This window comes from Anastrepha ludens, chromosome 3 (genome assembly GCF_028408465.1).
Source record: "Anastrepha ludens isolate Willacy chromosome 3, idAnaLude1.1, whole genome shotgun sequence".
NCBI lineage: Eukaryota > Metazoa > Arthropoda > Insecta > Diptera > Tephritidae > Anastrepha > Anastrepha ludens.
Genome location: NC_071499.1, coordinates 97,868,084 through 97,889,948, shown reverse-complemented (window position 1 = coordinate 97,889,948; position 21,865 = coordinate 97,868,084). Strand labels below are relative to the sequence as shown.

General features: G+C 36.7%; 1 protein-coding gene across 1 annotated transcript in view; it reads left to right on the top strand.

The window, feature by feature from the left end:
* The window catches only part of LOC128858547 (inhibitory POU protein), a 154,980-nt gene that overhangs the window by 66,945 nt on the left and 66,170 nt on the right, over nt 1–21,865 (top strand). The window contains exon 3 of the mRNA XM_054094924.1: nt 1,550–1,726. Coding sequence (XP_053950899.1) covers nt 1,550–1,726 — 177 coding nt within the window. The remainder of the gene's footprint in view (nt 1–1,549; nt 1,727–21,865) is intronic.

Genomic DNA, 21,865 nt, shown 5'->3' with positions numbered 1-21,865 from the left:
CTACAATATGAGAGGTTAGAATGTCCCTCAGGGTGAGAGCTTCAGAGCTTACTTAGATTCGCAAAAGACGCAGGTTTATTACAAGAAGCCTACTACAAGGAAACGTAAGGGTCAAGCTTCATCTGGTATCACTAAGAACCAATAGGTCTATGTGATGACTTTCAGCCAGTCAGGTCATCCTAACCTAACCTTATTTCAGCTAGACGAGGATCCAAAAAGTGCCACGAAAATTGTAAAAAATTAGGACTTCCAGATTGTTTTATGGCTATTCTAAAGAAACGGCTTGCATCTTACGAAATGGCTCTAACGAATATCGATAACTATGGTCAAGAGTTCAGAAGGAATAATGTGATGATAGTTGCAATTTTTCGAACGGGTCACCTGCAAGTTAATTGCAGGAAATTTAAGGAACACTATTTTTGTTCGAGAATACCTTATCATCCTTTTGGAGCAATAAGATGTAGTTGCTTTCAACACGCAATATCTGACGAGTTCTGATGCTTTCGAACTAATCAAGTTCCCTTTGTGTCCAATCTTATGTTTTCGACACATACAAATTAGTTGCTTGTTAATTTGTAAGTTTGAGTATATGCGGATTGTTCATGGTAAAAATCAATGTGATGTCCTCCTCATTTTCATCGCAACCTATGAAGTCATATTATTAGGAACTACTGCTAATATTAGAAATCAATACTTTGTTTTACTTTTTTATTGACAATTGTATTTACAGTTAACTATAAAATACAGTGAGCTTATAGCAATGGCTACTGTGGCCTTAAGCTAAAAAATCAATGCTTACTTGAGTCATTTATTATTATAATTATAAATCATACTCTTTTTGGAAGCATAGCCCTCTTAAAAGTTTCCCTTTTTCACTTGTATTGGCATTTAAATAACGCAATGAAAAGTAAATATTCCATACAATCGCAAAGCCTTCACCGCAAACATGAAAATAAATAAAATAGCTAAATTGAAGCAAAGAAGAAAGATCTGAACACACCAGTAAAGATTTCCGATTGTTCTTCATCAGCATCTGAAATTGACTGCTCACAGTTCGACGCACATTCATTCCGGTATTACATCAATGGCTTTATTGGCGGGATCTTGCACCGTGGACTTTTGTCTGTTTCTTAACATACAATTTGCATTAGAAGGAACAAGATTTGGGTCCGTTGGAGTTGTGAAAGCGGCATGCGTTCTAAAGGAGGTGGCAGAAGAAGATTTTCAGTGATTAAATATTGCTGGAAATATGTACATATATAGGAAATCAAAATAATTTTTTTACACCGTTAGTTTAATTATTTAGTAATCCTAGAATTGAGCAAATACATTTTCTTTTCAAAGGGTTGCATCTCTCAAAAGGATTACAAGTTTTCCACTTAAATCTGATTGACACTTGAATTATAACATTTCACTGAACAGGTGCGGTTTCTCTCTAGAATCTCGAGGAAACTTAATTCAGAATTGAGCACAGAAACTATGGCGGCTGATTACAAGTAAAACATCAGCTATAAATAAAGATATTAATTTCGTTTTCATTTATATGCAGGGTGATATATTTGCCGGAATAAATGATGGGATACTTAGCAGAGCGGAAGCTCTCGCGGCAGTGGATATGGGTAAACATCAAGCCACACATCATCACAGTCAAATGCCGGCTCAAATCAAGCATGATGTTATGTATCACCATCATAGCATGGCTGGACCGCCCCAACGACCACTTCAGGTATGAGATTTATAGTCATTAGACAATATGTAAAACGATTTTCCAATAAGTCATTGATAACCTTTATGCTATTTAGTGTCTGCTAGTTATTCGGCCGAGATTTTCCCTACAATTTCCTGATCGTTTGAGTTTAATTTTAATACGCAACTGATTCACAAACAATCTTTAACTTATAATATGGGCTGTATTTCATACAAGCACATTCATTTGATTCTTTGAATTATCAGATGATGCTCACTGATTACTCTTAAGTTATTGGTAAGCGTTTAGAGAAAGTGTGATTTATACACTAACGGGTTAACTGGGTATCGGTCAAGTGATGTATAGGGTCCGGCACTCGAAATGTAATCAACCTCACACATCTCGCGCAGCTGATATACGGGCAACAGCTGTCTGTTAGTTGGCTAAATGACAGTCCAGAGTATTGTTTACAAGCGCGCGGAATCATTTTGCCGAGAATAAACGCGAAAAAAGAAGAGCAGTAATGTATTTCAAACGTAATAGTATGATTGCATTATATTTGGTTGAAAAATCGCAACCAGCGATTGTTCGTGAACTCGAGCACCTTAAAGTTAATAAAGTTTTTTTTTTGCATCATTACTAGTTACAATGATACTGGTAGCATCGCGAAACGTCATAAACGTCATGGAAATGGTTCAAAAAGTGAAGCAGCAACTTCAGCGAAATCACCGACGAAGTGCCAATCAAATGGCGAAATAACTAAAAATATCTGACCGTAGCATCCGCCTCATACTGAAAAATTTACCCAATGTCAAGCCTTACGAGATCCAAAAGCAGCAACAAGTTAGGCTTGAGATATCGAAGGAGTTGTTTCGCTTGACCGAAAGCGGTCATTTTGCAAACATTGTGTTGGCAGACAAACATTTCGGTGGCAGATCATGGACGTTTTAACAGGACTCAGGACCGTCTCAATGCTCGAGTAAACCAAGAATGACTAAAAAACAACGTTCCGAACTGCATAACGTCCACACAATGGCTCTCAAATTCACCAGATGCGAATCCTATGGATTATTCTCTTTGGCCCATTTCGGAGAACAAGGTCCGAACTAAAAGTGGGCCAAAATACCTTCAAGTCACATTCGGGCAGCTTGTTATTCGTTTCTGGACCGTTTCAATGCCATAGTCAAGGTAAATGGTGGACATATCGAGTAAATGGATTCTTAATTTTGTATTATTTTCACACATTTTTTACTTTCATTGAATAAAATTAATTTTCCAAACTAAATTTAAGGCTTTTTAATAGGTTACACTTCAAGTGCCGGACCTTGTAGTGCATCTGGAATTTTTTTCTCCCGGACCGCCATCGATTCTGCATTTTTGTACGCCTGAGTCACTACATATTAGATGAATCATTGCTTAAGTTCGCTCAAATTTGCAGTATTTTAGTTTTAATGGAGAACATGTAAACTTTAGTAGCTAAATTGCTTGAATTGCTAAGAAATATTTGCTTTTTTTGAGGTAGTGCTCTATTCAAAGTATGATACATACATATCCGCATTCAATTTGATATCAACAATCACTATTGTTTTGTTCTGCTTTCAATTCCTAACATTCAATTTCGGATTATTGGTGTATTTCCTAATGTGCACCATATTACACACTACAGGCATGCACATACATATGTATACATGTAGAAACTTCCACTTAAATTCTAGCTAGTATTGTATTTAACGAGTTGTCTGTGTTGTGGATACTGTCTCGTCATGCTCTATTGCTCGAAACAGGTTGTGTAATTTGATTACAATCAAGAAGCAATCGAAATTCGTGTCCAACCCCTTGAAATGAGGTTTAATATAATTAACGGCACGAATCATGTCCTTACCTGACAAACGACCGTCACGTGGCTATTTCCCAAAAGGCTTACATGTTATAATTTTAATTTTATTAAAGAAATATTTGGTATTATTTAATATTGCGTCATGCATTCTGTTTCAATCAATGACTCGAACATCTTCTAGTCAATGTACCTACCACCTATAGGAACATGTATTTCTTCATATTTACTAAATATCATTTGCATAGCTTAAGAAGAAAAGTTGTTAAGTTAAGCGTTTTAAATTTTATGGAAAATCTGCAAATCAGATTATATATATTCCAGCATAGGCAGTTTATAAAAATTAGAAAGTAGATGAAAAATATTTCTGAATCTACTTAATGTTATTTACTTGTGTATGTAACTTAGTCTTCCTACTGAAGGTGCTAATGCTTTTTTCACCCTTATTGAACATTAGTTCTGTTCAAGTTGTACACACACCACGTACATACCGACTTCCGGTGAGGAAATGAAACATTAAATTATATTTACCAACATATGGTTACATTTCGGCTTTCGCTCTCATAATAAAACCACAAAGAGTATACTTACCTACACGGAATCAATTAATTGCACCTGTTTGATTTTAGTTTTTTCTTAAACAGGCCTTCCAAAAACAACCTACATATGTAAAGAAAAAATTTTATAAATAAGGTAGTCCGAATGCATTTTATTTTGAAAGAACGGCAAAATTTTAGCACAATAAATAAATTTGATATAAAAGAAAAGCTATTAGGAGTCTCAATATATCATTGGTAACGTTCTTATACTTAACATGTAAAGTACATATTTCGTCATCATTTTTTTTTTAAGGAAGAGGGGAAGCACAAAAGCCTATGGACGAAGCCGTGGTGTGGGACTTTAACCCAACTAAACCACTACTCGCAAAAGGGCTGGACACGTTCGCTGTGGTGGTCTTGGATTCTTCAGGGTCCTCATATCAACCTTATATCCCATTCTCTAAGGGTCAACGTTGCTGTCGCAGAGCTCATTAAAACAGAGATTTTTGCTAACCTGTAAAGCTTTTTTAAGCGCAGCTTTACAGGTTTTATGTTACGCTTATAATGCTTCGACGGCTGGTGTACCGCGTGCTCGCTTCATCACTTCATTTTTGATATATTTATATTATTACATACTCTCATAACACTGATTGATCAGATATCAGCAAAATAGGGTGTACATCTTGTAGATCAGTGCCATGGTAATTTTTTCCCGGCCAATCCTTTTTGCTCGCACTCACCGAAGTTATCGTAATCCCTGTTGGTTGTCCGTGAGATGTACAAAATTGAGCAAAACTTGTGCTCGTAGAAAACCGCGGCTTTCGTTTGGTTACATATTTTCACAATACATCAGTTTGCGTGAGCTCGTGCTTGGTTGTATCGACACAATATTGTCATTCATAATTTTGTATGCATACTTTTACACATATCCCCGTTATCATTTTTCATTGTATTATAAACCAAATCCAAAAACCAACAAATTCAAATAGTTCATTTATCTATAATTAACATTATTCAACATTGTTTTTAAGTTATTTTAATACAAATTAAAATTTTTCTAAGTTTGTTTAGTAAATGATTTCGAAATGTACTGTTTGGTAACACTGTGTGGTGAGAGAGCAATCAGCTGTCATGTTTTTACAGAGCAATCCAAAATTTTTCATTTACTCGCGTACACGATCTAGATACTACGTAAGGGAACGGTGGTGAGTTTTCATTTACATGGGGCTCTCATTACTTAAATCGTGTCAGTTTGCACAGAACGTACGTTTACTTTGGTCAATGTGAGCACCATTATTAGTTAAGACCTCAACGTAACTAGTTATAGTGACGTTATGCACTCCCTCTATAAAAGTTCAGATATAGTTACTTCTGTTATTAAGACATTCCTTTCAAGTAGGAAATTTAAAATGATTTCTGATGTACCTCAGAAGCAACAGCTAATTGTTTTTAATTTTGCTGTGATGAAAACTATCCAACATTTTTGAAAATTTGCTCCGCTTTGGTCTATTTTTTTTTAACGTCAAAAAGTGAATTTATTTCTAATAAAATGTTACCACAAAAAATACGACACACGATTTCTGTCAAATAGCTAACATGGCGGATACAAATTATTGCCTCATGTAGTGTTTAATCACCCAAAACTTATAAATAGTATCACCAAGGAAACCATATCCTCCAAATTATTTTCCGTTTAGCCCACAAGTGACAACCAGCGATATGTCTCTAAACTTTCATGTACACCCAATTTTCATCGGCTGACGGCTCTATACTGAACATAATGTGCAAAATTTTTATAGTCTAAATTATTGAAATGGTAAATACCATCAATGCACAATTACAAAATCCAAACTAAACAGTACTTCCTGCGGATGTCCTGAGTCAATTGATCGAATAGTCCGTAAATGTTTCTGCTAAGCTTTTTCAATCATATGGAGACCGAACCGAATTAAATGGTACTCAATTTGAGAATAAGTTTGTAATACCTTCTGCTCAAATATGAACGAGACGTTATCAATAAAACGGTCCGCGGATGACATATGGCGAAAATAAATTTTTTGTTTTTTGGTAGGACTGTTATAAGCTTACATGGCAAAGTTCAGCGTGATATGTCACATAGTTTGTTTTCTGTGCTACTGTAAACAAATCAAGCTCGAGTGTGTTCTTCGAATTCTCTTTTATGACTTCAATTGTCTCAAAATATTTTCCACGGAGCGGCAACTTGAGCTTGGGAAACAGGAAAAAGTCACATGGAGCCATATCAGGCGAATACGGTGCTTGCGGAACTATATTAACATTATTTTTGTTCAAATAATCGCGAACAAGACGTGATGTGTGAGCTGGTGCATTATCGTGATGCAAGAACCATGACTTGTTGTCCCACAATTCCTTCCTTTTAAGACGAATGTTCTCGCGCAAACACTTTAAAACGTCTAAATAATATTCAGCGTTAACCGAATTTGCGATTTGTGCGATTTTCAAGCACAATTTCCTTTACTTTTCCGATGTTTTCGTCGTTTACTGATGTTGCTGGACGACGTTCATGAGGCAAGTTTTCAACCGATGTACGGCCCTCTTTGAACGATTTGTACCACTGGAAAACACGTGCATGCGATAGAGCAGAGTCGCCATAGGTTGTCTGCAACATTTTTAAGGCGTCTGAAGCCGAAATTTTGTAGGAATAACAAAACTTCAAACAAATTCTTTGTTCAACTTAAATTTCCATCGTTAAATTCGAAGAACACACTCGAGCTTGACTTGTTTACAGTAGCACAGAAAACAAACTATGTGACATATCACGCTGAAATTTACCATGTAAGCTTATAACAGTCCTACCAAAAAACAAAAAATTTATTTTTGCCATATGAGCCCTTGATTTTGAAAGTCGACTAAGTCAAAATTTTTAAAAATCGAGTTTATCAGCTACTTGTTATCTAATCCTAATGAACTAACATAATCTGAAGAGATTAGCAGTATGCCATGAAAATTAACTCGTAAAATTGAGTGTATTTTTTGGTTGTTAAACAAAATACGGAAACTGTTCATTTTGATAGTCGACTAAGTCAGTTCGTTGAGAAATTTTGGAAAATAAATAATAATTTTATAATGCCTTCAGATAACGATTCAGGTATGATCAAATAATCATTTAAATGTAAAAACGTACTATTTATACAATAGTTAATTTTAGACATTGTACTGCGAAGAAGTTTAAGTAATGCTCCCAAGAAATGGAAACGAATAGGAGCAATATCGTCTTCAGATGAATCAACTGATACTGTGAAAGTGAATTCGGAACCCCTACAAATGGAAGAAATCAACATGAAATCAAGAAAGAGGAGCCGAAATCAACTTAATTATGCACAAAATATAAGAAAAATGTAGAGAAATAGTGGAGAGGAATATGAAACAAAAAAGTCTAAGCTTGTGAGTGGTAAACTTTTCGAACATAAAGATTGCCGTTGTTCCAAACAATGTATAAATGCAATTGGATATGAAGATAGGAAAGCAAATTTTGATTTTTTTTGGAAATTAGCAAGTTTTGAAAAACAGAATTTGTTTCTGCACGGTTTGGTTCGAAAACTATCAATAAAGCAAAGACGACCCAGAAATGAAGAAGGATATATGAGAAAATGTAGTTATAAGTATCATATAAATTTACGGAATTCAGAAGTTTCCATTTGTAGAACTTTTTTTTTGGATACTTTTAAAATATCTCAGGGAAGATTAAACGGTGCCTTAAATGCCAAATCACCTGGAATGGATTTACGTGGCAAAATGCTTGGTTCATCTAGAAAAACAGATGAAGATAAAATTAAAGTGGTACGAGAACATATTCTGAGTTTTCCAGCATGTGAGAGCCATTACACGAGATCACATCACACTTCAGGTCGAAAGTATTTAAGTGCTGACTTAGATATCCGAAAAATGTATGAGCTGTATGTGAAAAAATGTGATGAAAATAATATATCACGTGTGAAGGAGTGGACTTACAGGAAAATTTTCAATACGGAGTTCAACTTAAATTTTCATACTCCTCGTAAAGACACTTGCCAAAAGTATACATACCTGAGCATTATTATAATTTAATAGAAGTATGTAAAAAAAACCCATTTTTGGTGGTACAACTGGCTCAGAAAAATTTCATTTCGACAAAACAACTAAAAGATTCAACGAATAATAGAAAGAAAAACACCAATGGAGAAGCTGTGTCTTGGCTAAAAATTCAATGGATCAGATTTCTAAAAAATTCTCCATATAAGATGTTTTATAAAACTTCCTTAGATGACAATTCCGAATTCAAAATATTAGACCTCTCACCTAAAATAGGAAGACCTAAAATATACAAAAATATTGATTTGCCTCCATTGCACACAACTATTAGACCAATAACAAAAGAAAAACATAAAGATATGATGGATTTACTATCCTATATCCCACCAATTTTTCACAAACACTTTACTTCCCAAAATATGTATTAACAAATAATTTACTTTGTTACAATGAAATGAGTTTGAATAAAATGTTAATTACTAATAAAAATGTTTCCTTGGAATAAGTCATTTATAAAGTCATTCTGTTAATTTTGAAAGTCGACTAAGTCATTTGCAACCTTTCAAAAGCACATATCCAGTTAAAAATGGTTATAAATTTCACAACCATAATAAATTCTTGTTTGTTGACACTACTTTACTGTCGAAAAATCATTTTCCATAGTGCAAAAATATTTTTTAATCCTTTAAAACGTAAAACTCTAATTATCTCGAAACAGGGAAAATATGACTTAGTCGACTTTCAAAATCAAGGGCTCATATGTCATCCGCGGACAGTTTTATTGATAACGTCTCGTTCATATTTGAACAGAAGGTATATCCAAGCATTTACCTTTTTCTTCGGAGGAACTGGAAAATTACCAAGATTTTGCTCACAATATCGTCTACGATAACAAGCAAAATTTCTATATTTGGAATAATTTTTTTAAAGCGCAACAAAGACTTACTAACCAATTTTTTCGGGGAAAATTCCCTCCTTGCCCATCCTTCGAGGGAAAATTCCCTCCTTGCCAATCCCTGGAGTTGAAGTCGCCAAGCACGACTTTTATGTCGTGGCGGGAACAGCGCTCATAAGATCGTTAGAAACGTTTTTTACGTGTTGGGTCCCAAATCAGCTATCCTGGAATGCTTCGCTTTCTCACGTTGGCTCGCTCCCGAATGGGTGTGCGGAAGTTTTCTAGAGGAAACTAATATCGGAGGTTGTAAGCTGCTTGAAATATATTTAGGAGAATCGCCTTGGCCACCCAAGTGAATGGCGATCAGTAACTTTGACCAATTGCATGGAACCATCCTCCTTATAGCTATATAAATATATAATTGGCGCTTACACCCTTTTTGGATGTTTGGCCAAGTTCCTCCTCCTATTTGTGGTTTGCGCCTTGATGTTGGTTTACAAATGCAGGACATACAGTTTTGAGCCGACTCCGAACGGCAAATGGGTTTTTATGAGGAGCTTTTTCATGACAGAAATACACTCGGACATTTGGCTTTTTCTATCATTTTGCTGTTTCATGCACGGAGATTCATACCTACGTTCTCTCGAGATACCGAACGAACGGTAGTCACGCACCAACCCATTCGGTTACGGCGGTCGCCTCATAACTGATATATATAAATGTTGCTTTTAAAATAAGTTTAATAAACACTCAGGGTATGATATCTCTGAAAGCAAGTTACTTTATACAAAGGTACAGCACAAAAATTACACATACACCAAGCGACATGCCCGCATTTGAAGTCTTTTCATACCTATTGAAAGTATAGGTCAGTCCATAAGTTCGTGTGTTTTTTAAAGGTGGTTTTAAAATTAATAAAAAAGATGATTAAAGTATTTATTAATCAATAATATATTATCCTTCATTATTTACAATGTCTTCCCAACGTTTAGGCAAAAAAAATTGTTTGTCCTTGGAGCCAAAATACGCTTCGATATCCCTTTTTATGGGATTGAAGTCCACGGAAAAGGAGATAATCAGAAGGTGCAATATTCGGAGAGTATGGTGGATGCGGCATTAGCTCCCATCCGAGCTCGTTCAGCTTGCCTAATGTTTGCCTTGCGGTATAAGGTCTTGCGTTGTCGTGGTGAAACAAAACTTTGCGTCTATTCACCAAAGACGGTCGATTTTTGTTAAGTGCCTCACTCAGGTGTGATAGCTGATGAGAATAATAATTAGCAGTTATCGTCTGGTTTGGTTACAGAAGTTCATAATAAACAATACCGGCGATATCCCACCAAATAGATAGGAGAATCTTCTTGTGGTGAAGCCCATCTCTAGGGGTCGGTTCTGCTGTTTCATCTTTATCTAACCATTGGTGTTTGCGAACAGGATTATTGTAAAGGACCCATTTTTTATCACCAGTAACTATACAGTTCAAAAAACTTTCATTTTTAAGCCGTTGCAGCAGCTGAGAACACACATTCACTCTCTTCTGAAGGTCGGCGACAGAAAGTCTATGCGGAACCCATTATCCCAGCTTTGAGACCTTTCCCAACTGAACCAGGTGCCGGTGAACTGTTCCATGCGATGATTTAACCTCTGAGCTATCATATCGACTGCCCAATTTAGCTCAGCTTCCACGAGTTCAAGCAAGGCGTCGGAGTTAATGACTTCAGGACGACCAGCGTACGGGGCATCCTCCACGTCGCAGTTACCACTTCTGAAGAAAATATAAATATTTAGTTCCATTATATTCCGCGAATAATTTTTTGTATTCAAAAATTGTACAAAAGTGAAGTATGGGTAAAATACGCACGAATTTATGGACTGATCTGTATTAAGAGAATACCAAAGAGTTTCTAACAACCTTAAGCTTTATATACGAATTAATCGTGCACACGTGAAGTCGTTCCTATATTTTGTAATATTTAGCAATTACCGTCTTTTACGTTTCGGCACTGAAACACGAGAAACCTCGTGAGCGGTCATTTAAGTGTTAAAGTAATTGCGAAAATCTTCGTCAAAAAATTTCATTTGCCAAAATTTACTTTCTTAAACTTTCAATAGCTTGCCATCAAAGAACCGATGCGGAAAAATCTCAGGATGAGGAGAATAATAAGGTCACGCCGATCGTGGTACCGCTACTTTGCTTTCAGCGAATATAACAGAATGGTTGTGTGTGTGACGTCGCACTTGCTCAATTTCTTCGTGTATTGTTTGTGTAATTTCTTCTTCTTGCATTCTTGTTCGCATTTCCACATCTCTCTTATGCTACTACACCAATGCGAAGTCACGTACTCTCTGAAGGGCGCAATCTTGTTTATATTATTCTCGGAAATATCCAGTGAAGACGACGAGGAAGTAGTAAACGAGAATAATTCACATGAAAGAAGTTAAGCTCTAATTGGAGGGCCATCACCACTAAGTGAGCTGGCCAAACTATATGACACATGTCCAGGACAACTTCCAAGCGTTTCTGAACTGACCATCTATCATCCTCAAGGTTGAACGTTCACATCTTTACGAGGATATTATTGTACAGTTCATTTCTTTTCTTAATTTCCGATTTATTTGATTTGAATACCATTACTATATGATTGGGCGTATCCTTGGTAAAGCAATTTATGCAAATTTACTAGTCGAATTAGAATTGGCAACAATTTTTCTAACGAATATGCTGATATACACCATCGATCTGAAGCTGTATAAAAATTTGCTATATAAATACTATATGAAATAATATGATGGAGATCTAAGTGATTTGAATTTGGATTTTACTGTTGCTAACAATTCTGTGGGTCATACACCATCGGTTACTCTAGGCCATAGAAGGAAGAGCTCGGTTAAACACACAAAACGGGCGCAAGCGCCAAATATATATACATATATGTATAGGGTTTCAACCTTTGAACTTTTTTGAATAAAACACAAACGGTTTGACTTTTTTTTTTATTATCGAGTTTGAACATATACATTTAAGTATGAAATTCGATTTCTTTTGCATGACCACCGCGTGCACGTTTTACGAAGTTCAATCGTTGAACCCAATTTTCGACCACTCTTTTGAATAAATCGGCCGAAATTCCAGCATTTTCGCGTTCAATATTGGCTCTGAGCTCACAAATCGTCGTCGGCTTGTTACTGTAGACCAATGACTTCACATAACCCCAAAACGGGACGGCTTGTTAAATGGACCGTAAAATGGCCGTAATGCTCTTGAAGTAGCAGCAACAGAACGATTATTTTCATAAAAAATTTGCACGATTTGCAATCGTTGCTCAAGTGTGTAGCGTTCCATGATGAAATGTATACTAATGAAGTTTACAAATGACAAGCGAAAAATAAAAAATATTGCGTCGTTCGCCCTCCCTATCGGAAAAAAGTTGAAGCGCACCTATTAAAAAACCCTATATATCAGAAATTTGTCGGCTGCCGTAGCCGAAAGGGTTAGTGTGTGACCACCATTCGGAATTCAGAGAGAACATAGGTTCGAGTCTCGGTGAAAGAACAAAATGTTTTTTCTAATAGCGGTCGCTCCTCGGCAGGCAATGGCAAATCACTGAATGTATTTCTGCATGAAAAAACTCCTCATAAAAAATATTTGCCGTTCGGAGTCGGCTTGAAACTGTTGGTCCCTCCATTTGTGGAACCAACAGGAGGAGGAGCCAAACACCCAAAAAGGGTGTACGCGCCAATTATATATATTATATATATATATATATATCAGAAATTCATATAAAATAAAATACGTACAAATTTAAATAATGTAGTTTTTGAACTAAAACCTAGAAATTTAAAATAACGAAGGGCTTAAAATATACACTAGACGCAAAATTTATTTGTGTAAAATCGGACTAGTTTAGTACTAAAAACTTGTGCGAGAGTGAATAGAATGTCAATCTGTGGTGAAAATAATTAGTAGGTCAACTAGCTAAGTTGCGAAAGGACCGAATTGTCTGTTAGTAACAGAACTAATAGGGACACTTTCAGGAAGCAACAGTCGATTATGCGAGGATTCCAAATAAGACCTTCCAATGTAAAACATATAACCCTTATATCATTAAATTAATTTTATATATTAAATACATTTTATGAAATTTAGGGCACTATGTATGAAATATGGCATCAGACAAACGTCCACCATTTTGCTCGATACAGACATTGGCCATTTTAGTGCGTTTTTCCTTACACGAAGTCACGAAAATGTTTTTATCCTTAATTTTTTCGACCACAATACCGCCCAAACAAACCAACTGAGCTCCAATATCTACAGTTTTGCTTGTTGATATGAACTCTTAAATAGAACAGTGGAAGGGAAACCTTGAATTAAAATATTGACTATAAATTTGGCTGCGTTATAATAATTGATCCTTGTCAAGAATAGAAAATGTCGATAAATTTCGCATTTTGTTGTGTCGCCACTTCAATTTTATTTTATTTTTACCATCTCGCTAATTTACGCCCACACCTCGACGGAAGAGAAGGACGATGCGACCAAAGATTCCTTCTATGAGCGCTTTTAACGTTCCTATGAGCGCTGTCCCCGCCACGACATAAGCACCACACACCTCTATGCAGAAAAAAATGTACATCTACCTTCGCAAAGAATGTTCAACATCGAAAAGCTGCACCCACAGCAGACAGCCATAAGATTCGCCACTCGACTCTCACTCCTGCTCACAGAAAGTACTGCCCAACAAACTGGCATGCACGAGCAATGGAGCAACATTTCTCGTTTTATACGTACCGCCGCCGAAGAAGAAATTGGATTTGGGCGAGCCCGAAAAAACAGTTGGTACGACGAGGAATGCCGCCTATAGAGCCACGCTGCGATCGGGCGCAACGCGAGCCGGGAGCGCTACAGAGAGCTAAATAAGGAAGAGAGACGTATTATCCGAAAGAAGAAACGGGAGGCCGAAATACGTGAGTGCGCAGAGCTTGAGATGCTGGCCAATAGGAACAACGCCCGAAAATTCTACCAGAAAGTTCGGCGGCTTACAGAAGGTTTTAAGACCGGGACGTTTTCCTGTAAGAAAAAAGACGACGAACTGGTGACTGACGTACAGAGAAATCTTAAATTATGGAGGGAACACTTCTCGAACCTCTTAAACAGTGACAGCTGCGCATGTCACAGAGAATGTGAAGATCCCGATACCCCAATCGTTGACGACGGAATTGTCGTTTCGCTACCGGACCATGACGAGGTGAGAACAACAACAATACGGCTAAAGAACAACAAAGCCGGCATCAGCTTCTATGGAAAATATGGTCGGATGAAAGCATGCCAGCCGATTGGAATTTAAATGTGCTCTGCCCAATCCATAAGAAGGGCGATCCTGCAATCTGTGCCAATTACCGCGTTATTAGTCTTCTAAATATAGCCTATAAGATTCTAGCGAGCGTATTGTGTGAAAGGCTGGACCTTATCAGTGTGGCTTTAGACCTGGAAAGTCCACCATCGACCAAATATTTACAATACGCCAAATCTTGGAAAAGACCCACGAAAGGAGAATCGACTCATAACACATTTTCGTCGACTTCAAAGCTGCATTCGACAGTACGGAAAGGAGTTACTTGTATGCCGCGATGTCTGAATGTGGTATCCCCGAAAAACTAATACGGCTATGCAAGATGACGTTGCTCAACACAAGCAGCGCCGTCAGAATTGGGAAGGACCTCTCCGAGATGTGTGATACCAAACGAGGTTTCAGACAGGGTGACTCGCTGTCGTGTGACTTCTTTAACCTGATGTTGGAGAGAATCATACGAGCCGCACAACTTAATCGCTCAGGCACAATATTTTATAAGAGCGTACAATTGTTGGTGTATGCCGATGATATCGATATCATCGGTCTTAACAACCGCGCTGTTAGTTCTGCCTTCTCCAAACTGGATAAAGAGGCAAAGCGAATGGGTGTGGTGGTGAACGAGGACAAAACGAAGTACCTCCCGTCTTCAAACAAACAGTCGGCGCACTAGCGTATCGGCACCCACGTCACTGTAGACAGTTATAATTTCGAGGTTGTAAAAGACTTCGTTTATTTAGAAACCAGCATTAACACCGATAACAATGTCAGCATTGAAATCCAACATAGAATCTCTGTTGTAACAAGTGCTACTTTGGACTAAGTAGGTAACAGAGCAGTAAAGTCCTCTCTCGACGAACAAAACTAACACTCTACAAGGCTCTCATCATGTCCGTCCTAACGGTTGGCGCAGAAGCTTGGACGATGAAGCGACGCTTGGAGTGTTCGACAGAGAGATTCTGCGGTAGATTTTTGGACCTTTGCACGTTGGCAACGGTGAATATCGCAGACGATGGAACGATGAGCTGTATGAGCTTTACGACGACATAGACATAGCGCAGCGAATAGAAATCCAGCGGCTACGTTAGCTTGGTCATGTCGTCCGAATGGATACAAATGCTACCTCTTTGAAAGTATTCGATGCGGTACCAGCTGGTGGTAGCAGAGGAAGAGGGCGGCCTCCTCTGCGTGGGAAAGATCAGTTGGAGAAGGACTTAGCTTCACTTGGTGTGTCCAATTTGTGCCGGTTAGTACGAGAAAAAAACGACTGGAGGGCTTTGTTAAGCTCGGCCAAAATCGCGTAAGCGGTTATCGCGCCAATTAAGAAGAAGAATGTGGATACAGTTGGAAGCAAAATAATAGCAGTAATATAAATGGTATTTTAAAGCATTGCTTCATGGGAATATTCACTCGAAAATTCTGGGCATTGGCATTACGGGGGTGAATAATCACATTCGTGTATATTTCTGTTGGTATATGAAAGAACGGTGTGTCTTACATATACGTTTATCCAAATTTGACAATTTTGACATTGCAAAACAAAATTATTCTAAATAAGAAGTATCAGTATTCAACAATCATAAATAAATTCAAAATTTGAAAATGTTGAAATCCGTGGATTTGTATATCGAGGATATTTACAGGAAGCAGATTACGGTTAATTTACTACGACACCGTAATATCTGTGTTTCGAAGAAAACGAACTATGTATATGGGTGAATTAAATATGTGTTTAAATTCAAATAATTACCAATGCTAAAATTGCGCTGTGCTCTAAGATTTTTTGCGCATACGAGTTATTAGAAGACTAGCGGAAGTGAATTTCAATTGAGCCAGCGCAATCCTCTATCTCTTAAACAATATATTATATTAATTTTTTTTAAATTAATACCTTTATTTGGTGAAATGCCACAAGGCTTATAAATTAGAAAAACACTTATTACAGCCTTTAATCCATTCACGTCCAGTAGAGAGTCCAGCTCAATTGCGAAGAACAAAAATTACTAAGTTGCTCGGTGTCTCTTTTGAAATACATAGTAAGGACTAGCGACAAATTAAAGATGAGCCTAACTTGTCATTTGGAATTTGGGGAACAACATCAAGACGCACGCCCCAAATAGGACGAGGAGCCTGGCCAAACACCTAATAGAAGTGTACGCGCCGATTATTTATTAATTTTTTTAGCTTGACATGTGGAGTGCACACGGTCAGTAAATGTTTACGTGGCAGTACATTAGTTGCTCGTAGTCCTTGCAAAAAAAAAATCACATTGACAAAAGGCTAAAGTTTGCAAACAATCACTTGTTGTGGCCACTTCAAAAATGGGGAAAAGGGTCACGAAAATGTGCGAGGTGACCACCTAATACGGAATATGATCAAAGGTTTACTATTATTTTATTATAAAATTATTTTGCACATAGAAATTGCTCTTTAGACTGGTGATAAAAATCTTATGAATATAAAAATACTGATTTCGCAAATAAAATGCTAATAAATATTTTAAGGGTAAGCACTACTATTGGCGGCCGCCGTAACCGAATGGGTTGGTGCGTGATTACCATTCGGAACTCACAGAGAGATCGTTGGTTCGAATCTCGGTGAAAGCAAAATTAATAAAAAAATTTTCCTAATAGCGGTCGCCCCTCGGCAGGCAATGGCAAACCTCCGAGTGTATTTCTGCCATGAAAAAGCTCCTCATAAAAATATCTGCCGTTCGAAGTCGGCTTGGAACTGTAGGTCCCTCCATTTGTGGAACAATATCAAGACGCACACCACAAATAGGAAGGAGGAGCTCGGCCAAACACCTAACAGAAGTGTACGCGCCAATTATTTATTTTATCATTTTAAGCACTACTATTAAAAAGCGCGCAGCTATATGAAAACTGTTGCTCACTTCAATAAGTCACTTTATCTTTTCACAATATTCGCAATATTTTTCATTTCAAATTTTTTCGTAATTTTTTTATAAAGATATAGTTCAATGTATAACAAAACCTTATAAATCAAAAATTGATTAAGTTTCTATTTTGATTCATGTATTTCAAAAGCCTTACCTAGATGTTGTTTTAAAATAAAACATGTAAAAATGTAGAGTTCTCATGTTTCATTATTTTTATTTAAAATACGATTCCTAACAAATACATATGCAAAAATAACATCATTTAAATGGCTTTCGTGGGTACGTCTACAGATAAAATCCACCAAACAGACGATTCATGAATGCGTAATTCTTGAGAACGTCGAGATATGATGTTGATGGTTGTTCAGCAACACTTTGCGCTACTGCAGCAATATTCTTAACAGACCGCCCAGTTTTTGGTGTACTAGTTCTTTTTATATCCTTGGCAGAACCAGGTTCTTGAAATTTTTTCACCTACCTTTAATTGCCGACTCATTCGAACGAGTATTTCCACAAAAAAAAAATGTTGTTCTTAAGATTTTGTTATTCTTAAATATTATGTTGTTCTTAAACATTAATCATTGTCATAATAAGTTTTAATCATTTCAACGGATTGTTGTGTTGTGTAAAATTCTACATCTCTCTGGTACCATTTAGGAGTTATTCACTACTGATATCTAAACAACACTTAAGAAAGACACTTTATTTTTAGAAAAAAAATACGAAACAAATTTAGGATGAAAAACTCGAATATCTTCAATAAATAAAGTGACTTAATTAAGTGAGCTCAAGTGTACGTATGCTAAGAATTACACGATTAGAAATCTCGTTAACTATTGCATGCATTCGTTTTAAATATTTTCCATACAAACTGAACTAAATATTGCCTCGTTTAATTTATTCAATAAGGTTGTTATTTACTCTCATAAAAGTGAACAGCAAATTGATCGTATTAATGACAATAACTAGTTTATCCCGCCCCTGTTATCAATTCAGGGATTATACGCGGATTTCCATTACCGTATAAAATATATGGAAGGGGTCGTGGGCTTAATGCAATATCAAAGGTATTCAAAAAACATCACTTTTCGATTTACACAAATACACATACACCGTATGCTCTAGCATTATCTGCTTGATGTGCAATACTTAATTCTAATTTTTTTCGTTGTTGTTTTATAGCTGTGTGAATGTATGTACAAATGAATGTACAAATTGTGAGGCAATCCCTTAGGAATTCCCAGGCAATATAACTGAAAGCAAAAATGAAGACAGCAAGTGCAAAGCCATCCGTCCATTTAACAAGTGGCATCACAACCACCTCCATTTGTGCATCTACATACACTTTGCCATACTCATCTCGCATTGAACCTTTTTACAAAAGGTACACGCATAAGTATAGCTCTATCCGATATAGCCGCTATAATAAAAATAAATCATAATATTCATGCTCACCCCTAGCTTACCTGCCTTATGCGCGCACCAGTTAACGTCAATGTTCCAAACATACGCTTAAGTTGTTACCCCGAATACTTAATGCATCTACTTGTTAATATCGTTGAAACCTGCCTCGTACTTCTTCACCTACATATTTACCAGTAACCTGCCAACCACTTTTTACTTATTTTGTATTACTTGGATTTGTATACTCTTGCTTTCACTTTTGTTACAGTAGTTCTTGCTCTAGAAGCTGGTTTAGCTTAAATAAATATGCGTGCGTGTGGTTGTATTTTAATGTAGAGGGCAGGAGTAGTTGGTGTGCAACAATAAGCAAGTACATTCTACTTTTATTTTGTTATCTCCGCCAAGCATCGCCGGCATAAACGTTCAACTATGGTAAAGTACATGGGCGTCAACAAGGGGCATTGAGAGACTGCATCATTTTTGGATGCATATTTTATAATAAGAAGTATTTTATAGAGATCCATGTATTTTTGTTACAATTGTTTTTGATACTATTTCACTCGATGCGGTAGCCCCCACTTGACCAAATTTCAAATATCAGCGCACGCCCATGCTGGTGCACATGTGCATTCATACATTTCCAAGTACATGTTCCATATGCTTACGTATGTAAGCTTTGGGCGTTGTTCTTTTACTGCTGCACAGGTTGTTGGTATCTGCGGACGGTCGGCCGTCTGCTGAGTATATTGATATGTTTCCCAAAAGAGTACCTAAGCCGGTAGTGGAAACTATGAACTGGGACCACAATGTGTAAAAAATAATTCAAAAATGTTTACCAGGGTGGCATCTGTTGTATCTTCCCTGCGGTAACAATATGTTAACCCCATAACTTGTTCAAAGAAACACCTTTTTCTCGCGGCTAATGCTGTTTGAACAATCGAATTGTGAGCTCGACCGTATGCACCCTTAAACGATTGGTTGAGATGCCACAGCGACAACGTGATAAAAGCAAAAGATGTGGAACTTTAAGTACAATAAAATAAAATCTATTACGTGGCAAACCACCCCATATTTATGTGGCAATTTGTTGTTTTATGATTGTGTAGTAAAGTGTATCATTTTCCCATTTGAACCCCTTACCACAATTTCAATTTATAAAGATTTGTGAGAAGCAATGTTGCCCTGTGCACTTGTTTTGATTTGTTTGGAATAATAACAGATGCTCTCAAAACATATTACTCATTGTTAAAATATATTAGCGTTCGACAACGCCTATGCAAGTCCACACAAGAGGTCTTTTCATACATACATACATTTCTATATACTTATGTATATACATATGTACACTTACAATTATAACCAATTTCACGTTTAAGCTCAAGTATTTGTTTAGTTCTTGAAATTTCGTGCCAAATTAAAAAAGTGTAAATATTTACAGTTTTTGTTTAAAACCGCTCATTTATGTAACAACAGTTATTACTTACATATGCACATGTGTACGAGTACAAGCATGTAAGGCGTTTTTCAATAGGTGCGCTTCAACTTTTTTCCGATAGGGAGGGCGAACGACGCAATATTGTTTATTTTTCGCTTGTCATTTGTAAACTTCATTAGTATACATTTCATCATGGAACGCTACACACTTGAGCAACGCTTGCAAATCATTGAATTTTATTATAAAAATGCGTGTTCTGTTAAGAAAGTTTAAAGTCGAAAAATCATCTTCAGTGATGAATCTCACTTTTGGCTCAATGGCTTTGTCAACAAGCAAAATATGCGTTACTGGGCAGAAAGCAATCCACACGTGATTCATGAGGCACCGTTGCATCCCGAAAAAATCACTGTTTGGTGCGGTTTATATGCCGGCGGCGTAATTGGCCCATATTTTTTCGTTGACGAGAACGATCGCCACGTTACTATGAATGGAAATCGATACCGCGATATGATAAACGATTATTTTTGACCGCAATTGAATGGTATGGACTTAGACGACATGTGATTTCAACAGGACGGGGCCACAAGCCACACAGCACACGCTACAATTGATTTGTTGAAGAGTAAGTTCGATGAGCGCATTATTTCCAGAAATGGACCGGTCGAATGGCCGCCGCGCTCGTGTGATTTGACGCCTCTAGACTATTTTCTTTGGGGTTATGTGAAGTCATCCAATGAAGTCATTGGTCTACAGTAACAAGCCGGCGACGATTTGTGAGCTCAGAGCCAATATTGAACGCAAAAATGCTGGAATTTCGGCCGATTTATTCAAAAGAGTGGTCGAAAATTGGGTTCAACGATTGGACTTCGTAAAACGTGCACGCGGTGGTCATGCAAAAGAAATCGAATTTCATACTTAAATGTATATGTTCAAACTCGATAATGAAAAAAAAAATTAGTTAAAAAAGTCAAACCGTTTGTGTTTTATTCAAAAGAAAAGTTGAAGCCCTCTTACTGAAAAACGCTTTAGTTCTCAATAACTTGTTTTAAGGGTTTAGATGGGTTTCGTCGGGTAAAAAAGGCTTATTTTCAATTTTTTTTTTTTCTATGTAAAAACTTATTTATTTAATTCGAACTTTTTTCTGTCTTATAGATACATACAAAGAATAATTTCTGAAATTTAAAAAAAAAAAAATTAAAACTCCTCCATTGTGACGTCATTCCCGGTGACCCCTCGAAAAAGAGGTGCGTCCGCGTTATCAGCATAACTCCTGACAGAATCATCGAAAATGAAAAAAAAACAAAAATAAGTGTTTTTGTTAAGACCATAAACTCGTGCTTGCACGAAGGAAAGAAAAAAAAGGAAAAATTGGAATTTTGGCAGACATAATTCCAAAAAAATGAAAATTTCGATCAAATTTGCTTGACATTTTGTATTTTTTAAATAGTTGTAATTGAAAAAAAAAAATCTTTCGTCCAAGCACGAGTAAATTGTGTCTCGAACACCTGTGTAAAAGTTTATCAAGATCGGTTGAGTAGTTTTCCAGAACATTTGACAACCGACTTTGAAAACACGGTTCCGAGAAAAACGCGTTTAAAGTTTTGAGTAACAATAAAAGTGACTTGGAGCGCACACTTTCCAAAGGCTGTATCTGAAACTAATATCCGGTTCGAAAGTTTAGGATAATATTCTTGAGATGTTGTAGAAATTCATAAGCCAAAAAAAACAAAATCGATTTTTTGAACCCACGAAACCCCTGTAACCCCTTAAGAAG